General features: G+C 36.9%; 1 protein-coding gene across 3 annotated transcripts in view; it reads left to right on the top strand.

Moving 5' to 3' along the window:
- Nucleotides 1-535: 535 nt before the first annotated feature.
- Nucleotides 536-24,439, top strand: part of LOC149225175 (phosphoglucosamine mutase family protein) — a 248,949-nt gene continuing 225,045 nt past the window's right edge. For 2 of the 3 annotated variants that reach the window (XM_089376975.1, XM_089376973.1), the window contains exon 1: nucleotides 536-692. In XM_089376975.1, the coding sequence (XP_089233101.1) occupies nucleotides 686-692 (7 nt within the window). In that variant the 5' untranslated portion in view covers nucleotides 536-685. The remainder of the gene's footprint in view (nucleotides 693-24,439) is intronic. The other variant, XM_089376974.1, reaches the window with a different exon arrangement.

Below are 24,439 nucleotides of genomic sequence, written 5' to 3'. Positions count from 1 at the left end.
TGGAACTACTATTAACTTACTATATATACAATCCAAAACAAAAATATTACTTCCAAAATTAAATACATACCTATAACTTTATTTTCATAATAAAAAGGTTCAGAAATTTTCTTTTATTTTTTTTTATAAATATAAATTAATAATAACTCACCATCAATAAGTATCTATAACTATAACACAACATACCATAAACCATGAGAATGATTAGAATACATGTTTAGGTGTGCAGGTAATACTTAATATACTATTAAAATAGATTATAATACGTGTTTAGGTGTGCATATAATACTTAATGTGCCACCAACTAACACAATTTTTAATGAATCATTAATTAATTTGTGTTATTGTTTTTAAAATTAAATTACAATCACTTGGAGTTGAAATTTTGATTATACCATAAAGTCTGATTCATAGTATTCCTGGTTTAATTTTTCCAGTTATATGATGAGAACATAAATTTGCCTAAAGCCTCACAAGTTATTAATTTAATTAAATGAATTTTTTATACCCATCTCTACCTAACACGTGACGAGCAGAGCCACTGCCAATATATGTATATAGTTGTCTTTCCACCCCCAATAAGCAAAACGGGGTCTAGATTGCCCTTCAACCCTTGAATTTTCCATCAGTTTTGTGCATCGAAGCGGTTTTTTGCAGTTCCGGATTCGCAATTTCGATTACAACAATGGCTGGTAAGTCCGTTTTACAGTGCTCTTCAAGATGAAGTATGTGAATGGAGCTTAATTTCATCGTTATTTGACGGTGCGATTATTTACATTGAGTGATCTATTTAGATTTTATTCTGTGTAAACTCTTTTACCCATCTAGCATTAGCCCGGAGAAAGGTGGAAAACATCTGAATCTTTTTGAAGTTATTTAGTATAAACAATATTCATTTGTATATACCGGAGAGTTGGCATTTTAATAGAAGCGTGAGGGATGCCTGATTGTCTTTGAAAACTATTGGATCGTCAGGTAAGAGATAGAAATAAGTTGCGAGCAAAGTAAATATCTATTGTCTGTCAAGAAGAAAATACTTTTCTTGGCTCTAGAGATTTGGGGTTGGTAGTCGAACAGAGATAGACCTGGCAGAGGAAAATCAATGGATACATAAGGAATCATGAATAAACTCTAGTTGCGACGAGAGGTGCTACAGCCCAGGTAGATGTGTCATGCCTACACTTGCTTTTTCTGGTTAGGTAACATATCTCAGGAATCCTCTTGGGCACTTTCTCTCATTTTGATGATGGATGGTACCCAAGGTAAATCCTAGATTCCTCAAGACACAAGGCCAGGTTAACTACCCATGAATAGATCTATATATATCTCATCGATGATTGCCTCACTTAGAGAAAACATGTCCCAAAATGGGATTTGAACTTGGAAGGGTGGTAGCAACTTTTCCTCACAACAACTTAAGCTAAACCCTGTTGACAAACTGCTCAAAATTTTTAATGCTTACCTAGCACATATTGCATAAAAGTTGTAGCCTTTATAAACAAAAAGAATAATAAAATCTAAAGTATTCTCAAGTCAGCCTGAAAAATATAAAATTAAATCTTCTATACCAGACGATGCTTCCCAACCCCAAGGTCTGGACTTACGGGGATTTGATTCTTTTGGGTGCTTGATGGGATAGATTTAGGTTAAGATGAATTTAGATTGACTAAATTATATAATAATAATCTAATTTTAATATCATGACTTAGCCACAAACCAAATTGATGTATGAGACCTCTTTGTTTGTGGGATGCAGGACTTATTATATGCAATGATTTGAGACCGCCTTGTTTGTGGGATGAGGGACTTGTATATGCAACGATTTGATTGTTTAGTCTATGGAGGTTTACATGCCATAATCTCATCTAGATTTGAACTTGTGACTTTTAAAAAGGAAACACATGTTCTTAATCATTAGGTCCACTCCACTAGTGGCCAACGTTGTGGCCAATGGGATTGTAAAAGGTTACAAAGATGAGTGAACCGTTAGGGGAGTGTTAAGGCATCTTCGAGTCTGACATAATTGTAGGATAACAAAAATCGAAGAGTAGATTGGAGTGCCAATAAGAGATGCAATCAAATATTAGCAAGCCAAGAAAATGGGCAAGCATCTAAAGAGCATGAAAAAAGGACCAAACCAAAAATGTTTTTTAACCATTTGCACTTGTAATATCTAAGGATGAGAGGAAGTCATTGATGAGATTCATGATTCATTGAATTAATAATTAAAGTGACTAAAAGAAAATTGGGACCTTAATTATTAACCATGATGTCACCTTAGAAAGTTAGCAACCATACCTTAACTGTTAATTTTCGGTGAACCTAGTACTCGACACTTTATTAACCTAGCAAATCATAGAGCTACTAAATAAATGCACAGTTAGGTTCTTAACACAAGTAGTGGAAGCAAAATTACACCAATCTCAATCACATGTGACGCATATAAATTGTGCTCAATAAAATCAATTCTTTATTAATAACTCAATTAGAACTTACTTGGGTTCTCGTTGTGGGATAATGGCCCAACTAAAAAAAATATAATTACAACATACCTTGGATTTGATCTAGCTTATGGGGCCCTATATATGTCCTTGATCTCCTTGGCTGATTTGGATCTCCTATGCTACACTTATGCACCTTCCACGGATCTGGCATATTAGAATGGAAGTTGTTTTCCATGTTGAATGGTGTTGTCATTGATGTCAACCTTGGAGTTTGACTTTGACTAAACACCTGCCATTGATGTCAAATTGTTAATGAATGCTCTTAATATTTGTCTGAATTACATCAAGCTGGAAGCTCCACTGTTGGATGGTTGAAAACCTTAGCTCTAGGGTTTGGGTTCCCTAGATTGAGGACATTGCCCACTCTTGTTGAAGGTTTTTGAAGAAACAGATCACTAAGTTTGCCTTGGAGATCCTCGTCATTGGGTTCTCCTTGTCAAGCTGTTGCCAATGGTATGTGGCATGTCTCGAGCAGCCTCATGGTTTGAGAGATATTTCAGTTTGAAGTTGAAGAACCCATCTTGTGGGCAAAAACCCCAAAGGTGGATAATGTGGCATGGTTTCATTGGTTGACCTAAGGCTCACTAAATGTTTAAATAATCAAAGCTTCATGATTAAAATAAAGACCGAAATGAAGCTTTGAGCCCCTAATCATTTAATGGCACAAAACATCTGTTAAAGGGTTTTTCAAATTATTTTGAAATTAAAAATTATGAGTTGATTAACATCAAAGGTTTTGGTTAAGTTTAGCTAAAATTTTAATGACGTGGACAAAGGTTTTAGTATCCCGAACTTCATGGTCGGTCCCTCCACACAAATCTTCATATGCGCTTTGCTTAATGTATATAATGGATCCATGGACAAGCATCAAATATCATCGACAATATCTAATGATCGGAAACTTGCTCTGAAATTCTTGAGCGTAAGGACTGGAAGACAAGGGTTTCTGTTGGGCTTATGTTTTAATTTTTGGTCTTGGGGATTCGTTTTGTCAAGCTCTCTTGCAGGTGGAGTGACCGAATTCAGAAGGAATATTGGGTGTACCATATATATATATATATATATATTTATATTTCATTATTATTATTTATTCTTTTGAATTATCTTTTCTTATCATCAAGACTAATGCCAAGCAACAAATAGAAGAGAACACAAGATGTAGGCATGCTGGGCAAAACCCCACTCTAGGGGAAAACCCAGTCAAAATTCTTCCTTCAGTAGATTCAAGATGAGACGACCAAGACCCTTACAAACTAGACTAGAGACATCCTCCATCAAGTCATCCTTATTTGTTCTTCCTTTCACTGTGTTTGCATACCAAGATCCATGTCACTGTGTTAGCACCAAATTCTTGTCACTGTGTTTGCACCAAGACATCATCATTGTAATACCACTAAGACCTTATCATTGTAAGAGCACCAAATTGATGTCACTGTGATACCACCGAACTGAAGTCACTGTAATAGCTTTGAACTGAGGTTATTGTGATATCACCGAACTGAAGTGGCTGTAATAACATCGAACTGAAATGGTACCGAAATTGTGAGACTGAAATAGCACCGAGTCACTGTGACATATCACCGAACTGTCTCCACTGTAATCTGCATTCTATATGCCGAGAATATCACTGAATCTTGTCTTTGTGGTTACCGAAATTGTCTTTGTAAATAATATGAACTTTTGTGGTAGCACCGAAATCATCCCTGTACCCTATCCGAGCTCCTGTAGTGACACCGAAATATTTCCTCTGAAATTCTTGTCCAAACTTATGTTCTGAGCGAAGGCCTTAGGCTTGTATATATAGTTGTCTCCATGTGTAATAGGCCGACATGACTTTGTTGAAGGGTTGTGTCTTCATATGTTGAGGTCGACTTGAGTTCAGTTAAATGTAGTTGACTTGATGATGATCTATTTGAAGTCGACAATAAGGAGACTTGATGGAGGAGTCTTTGACCAATCAACAAAATGATTTTGACTCAAATAAACAATCCTAAAGCCTACAATGGAGGCTTGACCTATGACAATTGACCCAAGCATGAAACCCATGCAAAAACAAGTCAATTCAATAATAATAAAATTCTTTTTGCTTTCTTTTGACAATTAGATTACATTTTAACTTCAAGCACAATTATGAAGATTGAACCTAGTTACATTCTTCAACATTCCTCTTAACTAGGGAGGTATTCATATTTACATATAACCATAGAAGTACATGGAAGATCTCAGAACACATCATCTACGAAGCAATTTAGGCACCGCAATGCCATGGACTAGATTCTTGACTAGGGCAATTTATCCATTGGTCTCTCAACAATTCAGGCACCGCAATGCCACATACTAGATTCCTGACCAGGGCAATCTATCCGGGTGGCACTAAGATGGACTCAAGCTTTCAGCTTCTCTGGGTACCATCAAACTTACTTGCTAACCGTCAACCCAGGGGTCTAGGTGCGTGTTAGAGCTCAATGACCAATGCTACCTTTCCTACTTCAGGAATTAGACACCAACACAAGTGTCAGCCAGATGCCCTCCCAGGCAATGCTTCACTGGCAAAGCCTCAACACTCCTTGATCTAGCAGATCAAGGACAACAAATCTCTCTTAATCAAATTGATCGGTAACTAGCATGCTATCAAAAACTTCGAGAGATTTACTTGTACAAACACAACCCCAATCAATAATATACATTCTCATGTTCATAAACAAATACAAACCTTTGGGGTCTTTCAGATAATTGATGTTGCTTCTCAGTACAGTAGGACTATCAACTGAATCTTTGACAGAATCATACACTTTCCTTTCCCATTTCACATGCAGCAACATATCCTTCAAAATTCATCTTCCAATCAAAACTATGCTATGCCCTCCCTCTTAATCAGGGAGATATCTAGGCTCCCTCTTAACCTAGGGATATTTGCTTCTTCTTTTTGGAGAATCTTTCATAGCTTCCACACTTCTTATCAGAGTCATTTGTATATCATGCTTATCACATCAACTTTTCTTACGATCATCTTCTCCATCTTGAAGATGTTGTACCTGCATAACTTATATAACAAGTACAACCAAAACTATAGAAGCATGAAGTTAGCCATATCAAAATCTTATAGTAGCGGAAGCATTAGCTTTTACAAACATAATCAGCAAGAGATTATAATTCAACACTTCAACATCTTGCGCAGGTTTTGTTACAAACCCTAAATCACATCCACAGCTCATCAAGATATCAAACTCATTATATCTAGGGTTTCAATATTCTTTTAATGACATGACACAATCTTTCATATAGCAAACCCTAGAAACAAATCATATTAATGCATCTAACAATTTTTAAATTTCATATGTTAGATTCTTCACTAGGATTTCATACATATCCTAGATTTTATACATGAGCTCCAACAATCAAAACCAATCACAGATTAATCAACATCATGACTAACATCTACTAGGGTTTGATGTAAACCCTAGATTTCCATCTACAAATTCTCAACAATCACTATATAGATTCATAGATTTCAGATTGTCATATCACACATACTAGAGAATTTAACTACTACTAGGGTTTAGTTGCAAAACCCTAGATTTACCAAACAACATCATCTTATAACATCAAACTTTGACTAGGGCTTGTTTCCAAACCCTAGGACTTTTGACCATCAATAATTAGGTCAACACTCATATCTAGGAATTCATCACCATGCATAAGTACATCATGTGTTAGGTAATATTAATACATTAGACATACCGACCTAGACCAAGCTAGGGTTTCAACCAAATGAACACATACCTAGGGTTTCATTCCTAGGACTTTAAATACATAACAAGGGTTTTGCTTATAGACCCAACCAAACCCTAAAGATCTAGGGTTACACAACATAGCAAAGCAAACCCTACTATACCAAAATTTCAAAGGTTCGAGATTTCAGTCAACATCATTCAACCCTAACAAGTTACTATCATACCGAAATCCCAAACATGACATCATCAACAAAAACTTCAAATAGCATTTACCAATAACCCTAAGCAATATTAGGGTTTCAAACATTAATATTATCATACCCTTAGGTTAGGGTTTTCTAGAAAACCTATCTAGGGTTCTATAAAATCAATTAAGAATATGAGGAGGGTAGATTTATCAAGTGATGAATCACCCAAAACAAGAATCTTTATGATTCGAGACAACTAGACATAACGATGTTAGTAATATAACGCAAATTTCAAAATAAAATGAAGAGAATTTTATAAGGTGTATAGTCTAAGACATACCCGGAGAAGTTTCTTAACAAACCTTGTAGGGACTCTTTGAAGTGCCATGATATTTTGTACCTGTAACAAATACTTCTAGGCAAAATATGCGATACCTAAAATATGATATTAGCTCCCAATCTATATTTTCTAACAATGGAGGATGGAATCCTTTATATAAAAATCAAATTTATCTTTCCTTCCAATTAATACTAAGATTTTACTTGACATCCTAGATTACTTATAAAGATAAGGATTAAGGTTCTTGTATGTCATTTAGGGATTACATTATTTACCTTAGACTAACGATAAACTAGGAGCATCTAAGATTTAAAAATCTAAAAGCTCACAAAAATACGTGCCTTGTGTTTACATACCTCAAACTTCATTGATTGAGAGATTAATGTTCCATAGGGCTTGATGATGCTTTTCTTGGAAACTCCGAGGGTTATTATTTTGACCTTGGTTGCCCTTCTTTTCCACTGTGTCCTTGTATTATTTGTCCAGACCAACTTTCAAAGATCTTTTCCAGATCTGTAGTTAGATTTCTCACTTGTAACAACTCTGTGTCATCATGTAGAAGCCTCTTCTTACCTCTACTATACACTGAGGCTATTCAGGCCTCTTTTCTACCCTTGGTTCTCCTTTAGATCCTTTCAATGGAACAATCTTTAGTTTTTTGAGCACAAAATTTTTAGATGATACTGTCTTCTCAAGTGTGATAGGACTATTATTGTTTGGTGATAATGAATACCCTTTCTTTGGAGGCTCTTTGAATGCTTCTATATGTTCTTTGGATCTCAGATAATAGAGCTTAGAATTTCAGACTTGAATCACCTAATTTCTGAAATGAACCAAAATGTATCACTATACTTCCTTTTGAGATTATACGAATTAGTCTCTCTGAATTTTATCGAGCTTCTTGACTGTGATTTTACCGACCCTCATTTTCTGAATTAGGTCTGAATTTGTCACCTTGAGGTATACTGAGATCCTCCTTCTTAAGCTGACTTGATCTTCAACACACACAAAACCTTTCACTGAGGATACTTCAAAGATTGTATAAGTGGCCTTCAAACTTCCTTTGACCATGACCATAGCTCCGATACCAGGTTGACAAATCCAAAGTGTGGCAGTTAAACAATTTCTCTTATTATGACATTATCTTGTGATGTTTTTCATTATTATTATTTGTTCTTTTGAATTATCTTTTCTTATCATTGAAACTAATGCCAAACAACAAATAGAAGAGAACACAAGATGTAGGCACCTAGGGCAAAACCCCACTCTAGGGGAAAACCTGGTCAAAATTATTCCTTCAGTAGATTTAAGATGAGACGACCAAGACCCTTACAAACTAGACTAGAGACACCCTCCATTAAGTCATCCTTATTTGTTCTTACTTTCACTGTGTTTGCATACCAAGATCCATGTCACTGCGTTAACACCAAATTCTTGTCACTGTGTTTGCACCAAGACATCATCATTGTAATACCATTGAGACCTTTTCACTGTAACAACACCGAACTGATGTCACTGTGATACCACCGAACTGAAGTCACTCTAATAGCTTTGAACTGAGGTTACTGTAATAGCACCGAACTGAAATCTGTCTCCACTGTAATCTGCATTTTATATGCCGAGAATATCACTGAAGCTTGTCTCTGTGGTTACTGAAATTGTCTCTGTAAATAATCCGAACTTTTGTGGTAGCACTGAGATCATCCTTGTACCCTATCCGAGCTCCTATAGTGACACCGAAATATTTCCTTTGAAATTCTTGTCCGAACTTATGTTCTGAGCGAAGGGCTTAGGCTTGTATATAGAGTTGTCTCCATGTGTAATAGGTAGACATGACTTTGTTGAAGGGTTGTGTCTTCATATGTTGAGGCTGACTTGAGTTCAGTTAAATGTAGCCAACTTGATGACGATCTATTTGAAGCCGACAGTAAGGAGACTTGATGGAGGAGTCTTTGATTGATCAACAAAATGACTTTGACTCAAATAAACAATCTTAAAGCCTACAATGGAGGCTTGACCTATGACAATTGACCCAAGCATGAAACCCATGCTTTAACAAGTCAATTCAATAATAATAAAAATTCTTTTTGCTTTCTTTTGGTATATTACATTTTCACTTCAAGTACAATTATGAAGACCGAACTTAGTTACATTCCTTCAACATGAGATGAGAAGTATCAACCCTGAAGCTCAAAGTATCAAACATCTTATCAAATATTGCAAGGGCTTAAATCACTGCGGTTTTTATATGCTTATCTCCTGAAGCAGCTCGCAGCCTTGTGAAAGATAGCCTATTTTATTGGCATTAAAGCCACATGTCTATATACTCATCGTTAGTAGGTCTTGTTGGAGGAGTTGCGGCCTAATTTAAGGAATTTATGTATTAGATCCAAGAATGGTTCGGTCCAAAATCACTATAAATGTTGTAGTGAATTCAATAAAATGAAACTTAGAACTGTATATAAATAGCGACCTTTTTTGAAGACTCAACAATGTACGTCTAATTCCTTGTGAGTAAGGGTTTCTGAAGTCCATTACATTTAAGGCAAACTTTCAGTATAGGAAGGATTAAATCATTATATTAGTTCTATGACAATCATGGTTGTTCTTTGACTATTGAGGATTCAACATATACATATGCATCAGAACCTACATCAAGCTGATTTGTAGCCTAAAGCAGTTGCAACATTATATATATGGTCATTTTGAGAAACCCTAACCATTAGGGTAGAAATGAATGACACATCGAACTGTAACTTTAAGCAAAGGTTCCAATATAAGTAGATTACAGAAGTAAGAATTGTAAGAGGATCAGTTGTATCACAGTGTACAGTGTGTGTATTCTGAATGATTAAGTTAGGGCTTCAGTTTGCAGCATTGACTTCATAATCAACAGTTTGTTGGCACCTACTTTTGCAAAAAGGACAGAGGACTATCATTCCACTTTGAAGGAGATTCCACTCTCCTGCCACCTTGCTCAGCAAGCTGCCACTTGCCCTTAAGGTTCCATCCTTAAGCGTACCACATTGGACCATGTTTCATATATTTTCAAACTGGATCCACCTGTTCTTGATATCAATCTGCAATACAATCTCTGCTCAAGCAAATCTGCTTTTGATCATTCTGCACATCAAACCCTAGCTTCTTTCAAATCTACTTCAGTTCACCATCAACACATAAGCATGTCATCAAACATCCGATCAGATAATGCAAACACTAAAAACCCTAACATTCATCAACTATCCACATATGCCAATAAGACTTCTCAATAGTTTCTTTCAAACCCTAACTCAACAATTATCAACAATATCGTCAATGTGTATCAAACATGCAAGCTTGTCATAAATGTGCATTGTCAAAGATTTTGCTGATGGTCAATCTGGTCCTGCTCGATATATACATCAACCCTAGCATTTTGTCTGCAATGTAAACCTCTGCTCATAAATCAACATATACATGAAAGTGCCAAACCCAAATAGCGCATCAAGTTCTCACATCAACCTGCTCAAAGTCTTATCATCAGGCACAACATCAAGACTTGTGCTTCTATGACAGTTCACTACAAAGTTCTGATTTCATACTTTTTTCGGTATTCAATTTGAGCTGAAATTAAGTCCAAACAACCCCCAAAACCAAAAGGTAAATTATCTGTTCTACAAAATGGTCTTTTCAGAGTTGGTTCTACAAAATAGTCCTTTCCTGACAACCCTTCTACAAAAGATGCATCTCTGATTTCTTAACAATTCGACAAAATGAAGTTTTGCACGAGAAATAAAATTAATAGAAATTATTTTCTAACTTTGAATCCACGACTTCAAACTTATGTTAGCGACCAATTCTGCTATGTATGGAACACCTTTTTAAATACCAATAATCTAATCAACAGGGGTGGGGTCCATTTCGACATGTTGAGCATTCAACCATATAATATACGTCCTCTACTAATCGGGATACCCAACCTTTGAGTCATATATATTGACTTAAAAGTAAAGGTGTTAGGCTTGATGAGAACTAGTTGTAATATCTATCTGGTTGAGTGGCCCAGTGATCGTTCACATTCACGCCTGTGTCGATAATTGATGCCGCGGTGTTGCATGCTAATATGATAACTTGAAAGGGATCTGAGATTTGTTTATCTAGTTGAATAGACAATCTTCTGCTCTGTTATGGCTCTTGTAAATACGCTTGAATGTTCCAAGAGATGGGGCTTAACTTCTTATGACTCATTCCACTGTGCATGACACATTGCATTGTATTTTCAGGGCAAACAAGAAAGAAACTAGATTTTCCAAGTCTAATTGTAACAAGATCTCTTGAAGAATCTAATGATACCCCACCACAACAAAATCTTTCACTAGGGCAATTATTTTTTTAATTCAATTACTGGAATGGCATGAGTTGCAGCCGCATATATGCACTATGCCCATATTACATTAATGCAAATAATAGCCCATGGAATAGTTATATCATCATCACACTGAAGTTTGACAAAATAACTGCTAGCTCGCATAGGTGATTGTTATTGCAAGTTAACGGACTATCCAAAATGTTTGTCACATTTTGGACTTTGATCAGAAATGACATCAATCAAATGCGTACAAGTCTCATTGCATTAGATCAAGGGCAAGTCATGCATCATGTTGTTTGACATTACTATGATCATCCAAAATCCTGCATACTCCAGTGCACTGGAGAATTTAACTCAAATGTACGCACTGGTTTATAGGGTAATCTCACAACGTGCACAGTCTTGTGGGACTGTCCATGCCCACAAAAATGGTCCAAGATTTAGCACAAAAGCTTCCACGGATTAGCCACAGGGAATGCGATGGATAGAAGAGTGATGCCCAACCCAATGCAGTAAAAATTACAACCCTTATCCCAAAGTCAATTTGTGACCGATGCCAGTCTTCCACAAAATTTCGGGCCACCTTAAGATGATACATGGCCGAAGATTTTCCTTTCAATCTGCCTTTGAATTGTTTTGGAGATCTATCAACATGAGATCAAAACGTGCTCTGAAATTTGCTCTTTCAGAACCACCTGCAAAAGAGCTTGAAAGGCCCCGATGAATCCTTTACCAATTCATAACCTTAAAAAGATAAACCATAAGCCCATCATAAACACTAGAAAATCTCCCAACAACTCCGACCTTCCTTCAGATAAAATGTGACTGTTCAGAGGCCAAAACTTCAGATAGAAAAGTGCGAGTTTCTTACATTCCATTTGAGGAAATCGGTCACCAATATATAGTGGGGACTATGGCTGTCAGAGGGTCGACATACCGATTTTTTTGACTTAAATTTGAATATTTGGAGCCCAATTTTTTGAGGTTGACTAGCCTTTTAGGAGGGAAGGATATTTTTAAATTTTGAATTTCAAATTTCAATGTTGGCACCAAAAATTCTTAGGACCAAATTTTAAATTTTGAACTTTATTTTTGGAGCCAAAGAAAAATATAATAAACCCCCTTTTTGACTTTGACTAAGCCTCTTTAAATTTCTCAAATAAATTAAATTTCTTCTTAGCACCACCTTTGGGATTCTTTGACCACTGAACGGGGTTTCAATCTTTACGAAGCCATATCTCCTCAACCGAGAGGATCCTTGTGATGTGCCACCTACCGTCAGAATTGGCATGACGAGGAGAATCCAATGATAAAGGTCCTGAGCCCAAGAACCCTGATCTTCATCCCCAAATGCTTTAACAAGTGTGGGGCTTCTGGGGTTTTCCAAGGGCTTTGACTAATGGAGCTTCCAATTGATGACAAATATTAAGAGCGTTCAATAACTAACGTTGGCTTCAATGACAACACCATTCAACAATTTATTCTTATTGAGTATGCTATGGCAAATGTTTTAGGATAACGAGTTTTCAAGGATCTGTGAATGATTATATATTTGGCTGGTTTGTTGAATGAAGATTGAAACCAAGATAGTGTGCGAGCACTAAACCTTGGCTTATCTTTCGTGACTTGAACGTGGGAATAAAGTTGCACGAGTAGTCTTTTAGACTGGGCATACCAAACATATCATAATTGATGATTAGGAATGGTTCTTAGAACATAGTCTTAACCATCCCTAGTATTGAAGCAACCATTGTGTTGGTTCCTCTATCTAGATTGAAGTCGATTTGTCACTCTTTGAGTAAAATGCAATGAATAGAGTCACCACTAGAGGTAAGGGTTGAATTTTTAAAGGTTTGGCATTATTAGTCAGAAAATATTAAGATTGACATACTCAAATAATGCAAACTTATTCGAATTTAAGGTGCCCTTCTTAAAGTTATGTTTCATTTTATAAATCAAGAGTCTTTCTCCCGAAGTTGTTGAAAAAAAGGGTTTTCACATGTTTCAATATTTTGTGTGAGAGAGGTCATCTTCTTAACCTTGTACGCTTCATCTTTTCCCCTTGGTTCTTTTATGTTTTATGGGGCTCCTTTAAAAATTAAAATAGGGAACCTTAATGTTGTAAAGGGTCATACTTGTCAAAAGTTTTATTGTGTTTAGAATCATAAGGAGTCAAGGTGTCCATCATTTATAACAAATTGCATTAATTTGTAAACAATGTTCTAGGAGGACACATTCCCATGCGTTGGGTTGCATCCCCTATGTTTACCATGTGCTTTGGACTTGATGACCTCATTGGGGATGTCCTGTACCATTCTTGGTATGTCCCCAATGCTTGGGGACTTACCCAGAGATGTACCTTATAGAAGTGGGATGCCCTTGGTACTTGGGAGTATTTTAGGTCACCTTAGATGGGGGCTTGTCCTTGCAAAAAAGTTTTTGCTCTTATCCTTCAAAGCAAGTTGAAGGTCCCACCACCCTCACGTTACATTTCTTCCCTATATAGCCATAACCCTATATTTTCTTGTTTTTCACTTACAGCACACCAGTTTAAGTATGTTCAGGAGTTGAAGATGGTATTCATTTGGACAAGAAACTTTCAAATGCAGAAAATTGTGGATAACAGGGATCTTCTACCATATTTCAAGTGCATTTTAGGTCAAACAAGCATTATTTCAGTGAAATAATTAAGAGGAATTAATGTTTTTTCATTTCTCTGGCTGGAAAAGTAGAATAGCAGTTAGATATAAACTTCGGTCAACCTGCGTTTACATTCCCATAGATGTTGTTGATAGATTCCTATAACACATAGACGCAAAGCATCAATCAAAGGTTGAGTGATCATAACTATTGGCTTGATGCTTGTTCCATTTAGTCTGTTGTTATTTTATGTTTATGGTAGTCTTGACTCTTTACTATTTAAATGATGATGGAGGCAACTATATAATATATCGTTGTATTTCATTATAATCTGTATATTGGGGATTTTACATGAGAAATACAATGGTTCTCTTATTTTTGAATACAATTTTCCAAATTATGTAATTGCCAATGAGACCATGGATGTTGCTGCTTTAATTTTGTAAATTATAATTAATTATGCACAGAAAACTCTTATTATTTTTTATTTTCCATTTTTTTTTAATAGTTAATATTCCGGATGTTGGGGACCCCAACATCACCTGAAATTTGGGGGATCTATCCACGTTTCCGGGACTTGCCCCTGCTTCCCTGAAACCTGACTTGTCATGTTCACTAAATTTTAAGGAAAAATTCGAAATTCATCAAATATCATGACCCAAGGAATAAATTAGATTATGTTCAATGAATAAATTCAATTAGATTCAAATTCCATTATGTTCAAATTTGCATTTGATTATGTTTACCTTTAAATTTGATTAAATTTAAAATTGTTCAAACTTCATACTATGATTCCATAGAATTTGAACCAAATTCATGTGTTATAAAGTGAATCTAAAAGAGCTTAAAACATAATGTTATAATCATAAATTATAATTCTATGCTATGTTTACAAACTATACTACAAGTACAAACATGTTTTGTAATTTTGAAAAATTCGATATTTATAAATATAATTTATAAACATTACTTTTGAATTTTGGATTATATATTTTCTGGAACTTGATGGCAACTTTGATCATATCCTTTCACTGGCAAATTTTCTAATTTCATTTTTATTGAACTCAAACAAAAACTAGGTGACTTGGCCCAAAACTTGATGAAACATTGGTGATAAATTTATGTTGTAACATGAGCACATAGTTGTAAAGCCCAAAAGTGGTAGGTGCAGTGTTAGCAGACTGTTACGAGTTTGAGTAATATGCTCTTTGATGAAATTGAGCCGTGTCTTATTCGGGGCTGAATCATACTTTCTATTTTCTCTTGAATGACTTATTGAGTCAAACACAAGTTATAACGAATTGGCAAGTCTGACTCACGAGTGTCACAAGTAAGACTTGGTTTCTCTATAAAAAATGAGAAAATCATTTGCTTGTTTTTTTGACCTGATTTCAAAACAGCCAGCTTGTAGACATGACAATTGTCCATGGTGCACATGATTTATGCAGTATTATATAAATACTTTGAAATGAGTTTTTAATGAAAAACTACATTACATAGGCCTTGGAAACTTTCATATCAATGACAATTTCTTTTCCTTTTTCTAAAATTTAGTATTTTTTTGTTTACATTTTTAATTATTAAGTCCTGAGTTTTCCTGAGACACAGGTTTCAGTATATGCCTTGCATTGATTAGTTTGCTCCAAAATGACTTGAGTTTGCATATCGATTTCTTAGAATCCTATATTTCCCCTAATAGCATATGCATGATATATACAATGCTAAACTGAACAATCCAGAAAAGAATGGCCAGCCACATTCTGGGTATCAAAATGTGCATTATAATTTTGTATGTTTGATTTTTAAGGAAATTGACGAGGAGTGTTTGAATTGCTTGAAAATTGGTACAACTAGATATCCAACGAGCTGGCAGGTAGTTATATTTTTTGTTTGTTTGTAAACAAATGTGGTGGTCTGTATTTGTGGGAATCGGAACGTTTCAACTATCCCATCATTGTATTTAAAATTTAAATATGTGTATTGTGAGAAAATGCAGTGAGTTGCAAGTTTATTTATGTACATTTTCTGTGTCTTCTTTCTCTCTCTGTTTGTTGTAGCTGCAATTATTTAACATGGTATCTGAGCTAGTTCAGAGGTGGAGAGAAAAGGGATTTTGACGAGGAGCTGAGACAGTCTGGAAGTGCTATAATGTTCTTAAGAAAAGACAGAGATGCTTGGTGTGGTTGAGAATGTCTGACATTTAATGGAGAAGGAAGAGACAATGAATTAATGGAAAGATTGCTCTGCCGTTAAATTGGAAGCTATGAAGAGTTGTTTTTGTTGGAAAATCAAGGTGTTTGTAGATTAATGTTGATTCTCCTTATTTGATAATTACTTATGATATTTGTTGGCCTTTTATTATTTAGATATACTTCTTCATCAAGCAATTACCAAAACATGAAGATCACAAAGACACAAAGAACACAAGATATAGGCTCCAAGCCAGGGCAAAACCCCACAATTGGGGAAAACCCGAACAATCCTCTTCTTATAGAATCAGATCAAAATGAGACCTCCAAGACCCAAAGACCAAGACCTCCTCCAAGCACCAAGTCAGCCCTCAACAAGATTTCTTCCAAACAAGTCAAAGTCCACCAAAGTCAACGAAGGTCAAACTCTCCAAAATCTGCTTTAGTCAAAGTTTCGGTCCTGCAACTTCAGGTCTCCAACTTGGCCGGCAATTCTCGGCCCCCTGGAACTGACATAGAAACCCTAATATTTTCGCATGTGTGAGCAGAAATAGTCAAAATTTTGGTCTCCTTCCTTTGCTTAGTCTTTCTTCTTGTCTTCTTGTCCTTCGCTCTTGTTTTCCTTCTTATCTTGGTGCAGATTGAACTTGTTGTGATTGGTGTCCAAATGAGTCGAAGTCTCTTCCTTTTTATACCCTTCTCAAGGGGTTGAATAGGCCTCTCCTAGGCCGACTTTTCACTGGCAGGGCCGACTTGGTCTTGGGGGTCATTCTGTCTTTCTAGACTCAAAAATAATTTTTCTTTCTTGTTACAAATTGCCCAAATGGGTCTTATACATATGACAAAGACTCTTTTGACTCATTAAACCCTAGGAGCAAGGAGAACATGCTTGATCTAGACTTGAGCATGAAACCCGTGCTTAAATATTTTTTTTTTCTTCTTTTACATAAAATACAAATTGATACAAGTACAAAGATAATTATGAAGACCGTACCTAGTTACTTTTTCAACGGTTTTGATGTGAGAGGGAGTGAAAATGAAGAGGGTAGGAGAAAGGAACTGGTGATGCACATTTGGAAAGGTGATTACTGTCGGCCTCCAAGTATCAAGAACCATTTTGGGTGCCTGAAGATTTTGCTCAGGTGAGTTTTGCAGTTGTGGCCAAACTGTAAATCTTTGCTTCCCCCATAAAAGTGAGGCTGAGCCTATTGCAGAGCATGTGCAGTGGTTTTGGCTGGTGGAGGAGGTGCATGTGGTTGAATGATGTTGGTACCGATGAAAGTTTTCAATGGTGATTAGATGCATTGATTGTTGTGACAGAGGTGGTTAAATATATTGTTAGTTTAGTTTTTTATCTTTATAGAAAGCTTAACCAGCTGGCTGTAAGCTATATATGGTGTTGACAATTGGTACAACTGGACATCCAACCGCCGGCGGGTAATTTTGTTTTATTTTATTTGTAAATAAATATGGTGGTCTATCCCATCATTCTATATAGATATGTGTATCACTGTATTGCGAGTAATAAAAGCAGTGAATTGCAATCTACATTTCCATGTCTCTCTTGCCCTCTCTGTTTGCTTTAGCTGCAACCTTTTGTATTCTTTAACATGAATTGCATTCTTAAAAATGTGAGAAATCCAATTTTCCTATTGCTTTTCTCCATTCGGGCCAACTTGGAGGACATCCTGTGTTTTTCTGTAGAATTGTCTTTTGAGAACTCTTCCTAAATTCCTTGTTTTCCCATTGAAATTCAAATCATTTTTGGACTTACTGTTTTTTGTAGTGAGATAAAACTTGATTTCTCCTTGATTACATGGTTCATAAAAGCTTCATGTTTTCCAACAGATTTGCACTTCCAATTGATATTACAGTAAAATCCAACTCTTGTGATAGAAGATAGTTCTGCAATAAAGTGGATTGCACAGTTAATTAATATTCAATAGGGAGAAATTGCAGCAGACAATGATAATGATCATTAAATCAAGAACCAGAGATAAAGTTTATTTTTGTCGAGCAGCTAAATTTACGATGTTAGATGTTCTTTTCAGTTGTGATCCAAGCATTTCAGTGTGAAAAAATTGCCTATCAACTTAGTGATGCCACATTGGAAATCTGGCATACTTGGTAACTATTTTGGTCACATTCCCATTGGCCCCAAGAAATTTCTAAACAAAACACAAACCTTTTTCTAAGTTTACATTGGATGTGCCGCTATTAAGACCTTGCCACTGTCATATATACTTATATTTGGGGCCATCGTATAAGCTGATAAAAAGGTTTCAGTACAGCATAATGGATTTGCATTAATCAAATTGAGTTGTGACAACACACACATATATGTATGTATACATCTATGTACATATATATTGTGCCAAGAGTAGCGAGGTGGTCTACAAGCTATGTGGAGGGGAGATGTCTATGTGTGATTGTGTGAGTGTGCAAGGTTAATAAAATAAGATAAAAAAGAAAGCAGCCACCTTATTTTTGCAATTACCATAATGTAAAAAGAAACCAACATGTTATTCTCTTAATTACCATAGTTAAAGGACAACTATCAATAAACTAGCACAAACTCATCTTAACTTTGGATCTATTATGTGTCGAGAGGGATAAAAAAGGGCAGGTGGAAACCTGAGTGTTTATTAAATGGTATTTGAGGGTGCAAAACTTTTGAGTTTTTCACCTTGATTTTTTTTATCCCTGTTGGTGCTTAATAGGCTTAGGGTTAAGATGATCTATGTTGGTTATATAATTTGACTTTTATATTGTTGTTCTTTGCGAACTCTATTATTACATGGTATCCACTTCCGAATGTCTTTGCATTGTGCAAATTGAGAATTTTTGTGGAGTTTCCTACGACCCTGTTATTATGTCTTTGAGCATATCGAAGTATCTTGCACAACACCTTAATTTTTTCTTACTAATTTAATGAGAAAAATATATGAACTATTGATCATTTCTTCCCTACTTCGGAAGAAATTGTCTTCAGTTTTTGTTGGAAATGGGAAACTATTTTTCATATGTGGTTTGAGAAATCCACTTGATTTACGAAGGCAGGTTGCATAGTCTATCGTTATATTCTTGTATGTGCACAATGGAAGACATGAGATCCTTGGTTACAGTGCAATAGTATTGTCTGAAGCAACCTTATAATTATTGCATCGAGAAGTTTCTTGTCATCAAATTGAAGAGACATAGTGGTATGTGTATTATGCATGATTTGATGCCAGATCTTTCTAGGTTGGTTGGGAATTTAGAATTTAGATAGATGACATAGTGGTATGTATATTATGCATGATTTGATGCCAGATCTTTCTAGGCTTGGTTGGGAATTTATAATTTAGGTAGATATACATCCATAAAATAAGCAAGCCTAGGAGCTTCAAATACGAAAACTAAAGTGGGTCCTGCCAGCGTCACACTTTGGATAATTGGGATCTTGAGAACCCTCATGTGCCTACCAACAATCAAGATCTAAAGGTTGGAAGGCTGTTGAAGCTTGAAGTGGGTCCCTGGTACCCATGACTTCTCCCTTCATGAAGCTGTTCCATACTCTTGGCATTATCATTAAGGCTGGATAACTCGAAGTGGGGTCCACCTTACTTTGAGGTTGTGAGATTTTGAGGTTGCATGCTAGGATAAAAAGAAAAGATAATAAGATGAGATAATTTTTGATTTTGTAGCCTAAAAAGGTTTTCTACATTGGCTTGGTATCTTAGCATGGAGAAGATATTTGATTCTCTTTAGGTGCTTGCTTGGTGGAGTAAGTGATTTTATGATTTCTTTCCTAAGGTTAACTTAGGAAAAATACAATAATTAATCTAATTAATTATTGTGGACTATTAGGCCAAAGTTCTAAGGATAAATAATAAAATTATTTAAGTGACTTAGATATAATCTCAACTGTTGATCTCAAGTGAGGCTTAGGATTTAATCTTAACCATTGATCACTTAGGAGATTAGGGTTAGGGATTTTGGCTTAATGAAATTATAAAATAAGCCTAAGGGAGAGGTGAAGACACAATTGTGGAGGAAGCGATTTTCTAGAGCAAGAGGCTTGACTAGACTGAAGAGAAGTGAGGAGAAGTGTAGCAGAGAATTTCGGGAGAAATTTAGGGAAGTCGAGTTTAGGAAAGAGGGAGGCCGAGTTGCTGAAGAAGAGGGCCGAATTGTGGAGGAGGTTGAAATATCTAGAGAGGCCAATTTTCTCAAGTGCGTAGGGGCCGTACCAGGTGAGAAGAAGGGGGGGGGCGATTTGTTGATGAGATAGGTCTAATTGTCTAGGGCCAAGTTTCTTCATGAGGATTGATTTCCAATGGCCGATTTTTCCTAGTGGGGTCGAGTTCCAGGTTCCCAACAATTGTATTTTTCTATGTATTCTTTGCAGGTCTAACCCAGATTTTTCTAGAGTTTAATTATATGAAGGAAGATTGTGTTGGGTACAAATTTGTTGTAGTGTGATTGATCTCTCCATTTTATTTCTATTGCATTTTAGTTTCGGAGTTAATATACCAATGTGTTTATTTTATCAACAATTTGAAAAATATTTGAGATAAATGTTTTTTTGGGTTTTTAATAAATTGTTGAAGTAAAGTAAATCAAATTTGGAATAAAAGAATTTAACATGGTATCACAGCTATAAAAAACTATGTGGGGGAGATTAAACATCACAAGGGTTTTACGACAACGATTTTTTTTTTGCAGCAAAAGTTTTTTGAAGGACAACACTTATTTGAAGGATATGGGCATGTAGGTCCCTTTAATACTAGTGTTGCCCCCATATTGTTGCTGTTGTGCCCCATAGAAGCCCACTATTGTTATTGTTGTGCCCTTACATTGTTATTGTTATGTAGGCCCTGTTACCCACCACCTGTGGGTAGTGTATATAGGAGAATTTTTTTTCTCCTAGATGGTCCTCAGCCGACAGCCAACAGCCCCTTGCAGCCACCAGATAGCTCGATGTGCCATTATCTCCGCCACCTGAGCCAACCATGTGGTCCCTCGCCCACTTGTTATGATTGTATGTTTGAAGGTGGGCCTCCCGACCCCAAAGGTATGGCTTTTCATTGGTATAGTTGAGTAATTTTCCTTACTTGTCATGGGCACTTTTGGGCATGGATTGGTGGGGGGATTCGGTGGAAAGAGTGGGCTAGGTCTGTACTCTTGTCTCCACTGCCTGATTTTGTGGTTAACCTTGTACCTTAGTCTCGTGGGATCTCCTTTACTGGCCATTAACTTTAGGGTTGGCACTACATGAGAAATCCTGATTTTGGTTGCGTGGTCCCGCTTCCCGACACCATATACATCACTCCCTTCTATTCATTCTAACCCCATTCATCTCTTTTCCCACTCGGGGTCACTGGGTCCACATAGGGTTAGTCTCCCCCTCCCCTTGTCCACACCTTGGGTTGGGCCCGGAACAATGCCTAGGAGGTTGATGCAGCTAAAAAGAAAAGAAAAAACATAATTTAGCCACTCTCAATAGGAAATGTACCCCAAACTACAAAAAATGGCCAGGACATGCAAATTTAGCATGTGAGCCCTAGTTCCTATGGGCCCTTGATGAGCCCCCTCCACATTAAAGAACCCATGATTGTCCCAACCCCTGGTGGGCAATGAAATGACCCACCTTAAAAAGGGGCACCTACTACTACATCCTACACATCATGCTCTCATCCCCTGAAGCCCCGAGCAGTTATGAAGAAAAGTCAGTCAAAGGCAAAAGGCATATGAAGAAGGGTGGAAAAAAAGGCCGGGGTAACTCATGTACCACGATTTGCTCCCTCCTATACACATATACCCAAGTGTGGGCTTCCCTTATTATAGCTACCCTTTTGTCCCATGACCTGTTGCTTGGATCCTTCCCTTGATCCCACTTCCCTCCATCATTATATCATTTGCCACCTACCACTTGATGGATGGACCATGGATAGGTCACCCCCTTTAATGGTTGAAACCACCTAAAAGGGTCCTTGATTAACCCCCTATTGAGTTTGGAGACACTTGTACATAACACCACCCACTATGGAAGGGCATGCCACCATGAAGTGCCCCATTGATTCCATGAATTGTAAGTTCTTTTACTTCATTATTCTAATGATTTGTTGTATTGGAGGGCAAGGGGACACATTGGATCTTATGCAGGATTGCAGGTGGGTCTCCATTTGGGGCTTGGTCTCCCTATATGGGGTCTTAGCCCTCCAGAGGGCCACATTAGCACTTGTAGGGTGAGCGTTGAGAGCCATGGGCCTCCACCATAGCAGAGAGTACTTTATGGATCCCCAACACTACTCATTGATTGCTCATGTTCCACCTTTTGGATGAGGATGATGCACCTGGTTCACCATGCCTAGTCGACTCCTCACTTGCATCATACACTTGGTAGATGTTCCAGGGTCCAAATGAAGATGTGTCTCACTGTAAGAGACAAAGGGAGGGCTTATGTCATCACCCTTACAGGTACTTTACATGCATTTTTGATCCACTTGGAGACCCATGAGGATGTCCTTGTGACCCCACACCCACTTGGGAGCACCACAGGGATTTGCTTGGAAAACAAGGGGCCAACCCCTTGTCCACTATGTTTGAGGTCCATTTTCGCATCATGGCACACTGTGGACTTCATCAGGCCTCATCAAAGGTCCAACGACTCATTTTATTGATCATTCTACCCCCTTGAGAGACTTATTCTTATGTTATTGAGCTATCTTGGTGGGCTTGTCACCAAAGGGATGCTATTATTGCACATTATTTTATTATTTGGGGTTCAATTAGGCCAAATTAGGCAAATCAAACTCATTAGAGATTGTATAAATAGATGAGAGGTGATTCATTCTCTCATCATCACTTGGATTGGGTTTAGTAGCTACTTGAGAATTTCACATTCCCTTTGGAGGATGAGTTTGGATTACATGGATGAATTTTGATGTATGGATTATATCTTCTTGATCTTGGAACTTCATTATTAGCATAATTTGATGATTGGATATACTCATTTGTACATGTATGTAATCTTTTTCATGCTTATTCTTGTTATTTACTTTGTCACATGAAATGTTGCTAGGATTTTGCTATACAAGTTTGAAATTTACTGCTTTTGTATACGAAATTGTGGAAATTTTGATCTTTTGTAGTGTTGCATCATTAAATGGGCCATATATGAATGTTCCTAGAGATTATTGTTGTTAAATACATCTTGATAAGTCATCAATTATTGCATATCGAAGTATAAAGACCTTAAGTAGCTGCTCTCATGCCCTAATGCGATGCAAAGTTGCTTGAAGGCCTCCTTGATTGGGTAAATCCTTTCCAAAAATAAATTCTCTTTGACTCCATCTCTCCCAAAGGATAAGGCACTAATCCTTCCATAGGTGATCACTTTTAAAGGATATTTTTTTCACCTCTACTCTTTCTAGGCTTAGCCTCTACAGGTCTCCTAGGGCGTCATTTTTCTCCCATTGTAGCCATAAAAAAAGTTCGATCTCTTGTCCATAATTGCGCTAGGCTTTTCTCTAGAGGCCCTCCAAATTTCAAGAAATTTTGACGGTGGGATCTTGAGATAAAGCAAGCCCTAGCTCAAGGATCGTTTCTTGCCCTAGGTTTCCCTTGGCTAGTGTCCTCATTTGGATCATTGCATTCAATTCTCCAAAGAAAATTTGTCCTTTGATCCTCTTCTCTTCCATAATTAGGTCAAGCCCCTCCTTGGTTGATCAAATCCAAATCCTTGACCTAATTCTCGGTCCACTTGGTCCAGTGTGGTCCCACAACCTTACAACTCTAATTCCACAAAGATCACATAAAAACCAATTCTCCATAAGGATCCTCAAGTCTAGGGAGCCTCTTGTCAAGGCATATCCTCTAAACCCTAGCCTCGAAGATCCTCTTAGCCCTTCTTAAAGAGACTATCACCTTGCTTTTTGAGCAAGAAAGCCATATAATTGAGTCTCTTTTGTGAATAGGCCTTGGGAATCACCCTTCATCTTTCCACGGACATATTCATTATCGTGATTCCTCTTATACCTAGTTTCCTCCCATTGGTGAAAGTCTGTAAAGAGCAAGGAGCCTTAGCTAAGGTGACAGTGGGCTATCACTCCATTGTTGCCCTTGACCTAGTAGTTGCTCTATAGGATCCACTCCTAGGACCCCTGCTAGTTTGAGCGGTAACATGCCATAATTATTGTCACCCCCTGAACTCCTACATATACCAAGGAGGTGTTGTCATTTTCAATCATCCAAGAATTGTTCTTTTATGTGATGTAAAAGGAGGTTGCCCCCTCGAAGAGGCTTATTTGAAAGTTGTTGATCTATCTTTTCTTCTGTTTTTGTGATCTGGTTACATAACAAAGGATACATGATCCCTCTTGGACTCACGCATAGACAAGCGGGAGGCTTTAGCAACAAATGCTACGTTTAGCGCTGTTGTGTTGGAGAATGTAGAGCTGAAAGAGTGATCAAGTGGTCTCTAACATTGAATTCAACTCCAGGAAAAAGAAC

The sequence above is a fragment of the Pinus tabuliformis genome, chromosome J (assembly GCF_031772625.1).
Source record: "Pinus tabuliformis cultivar Carrire ecotype Pingquan chromosome J, CPIR1, whole genome shotgun sequence".
Taxonomy (NCBI): domain Eukaryota; kingdom Viridiplantae; phylum Streptophyta; class Pinopsida; order Pinales; family Pinaceae; genus Pinus; species Pinus tabuliformis.
Note: the sequence above shows the minus strand (reverse complement) of the source record. Positions and strands in the feature narration are given on the sequence as shown.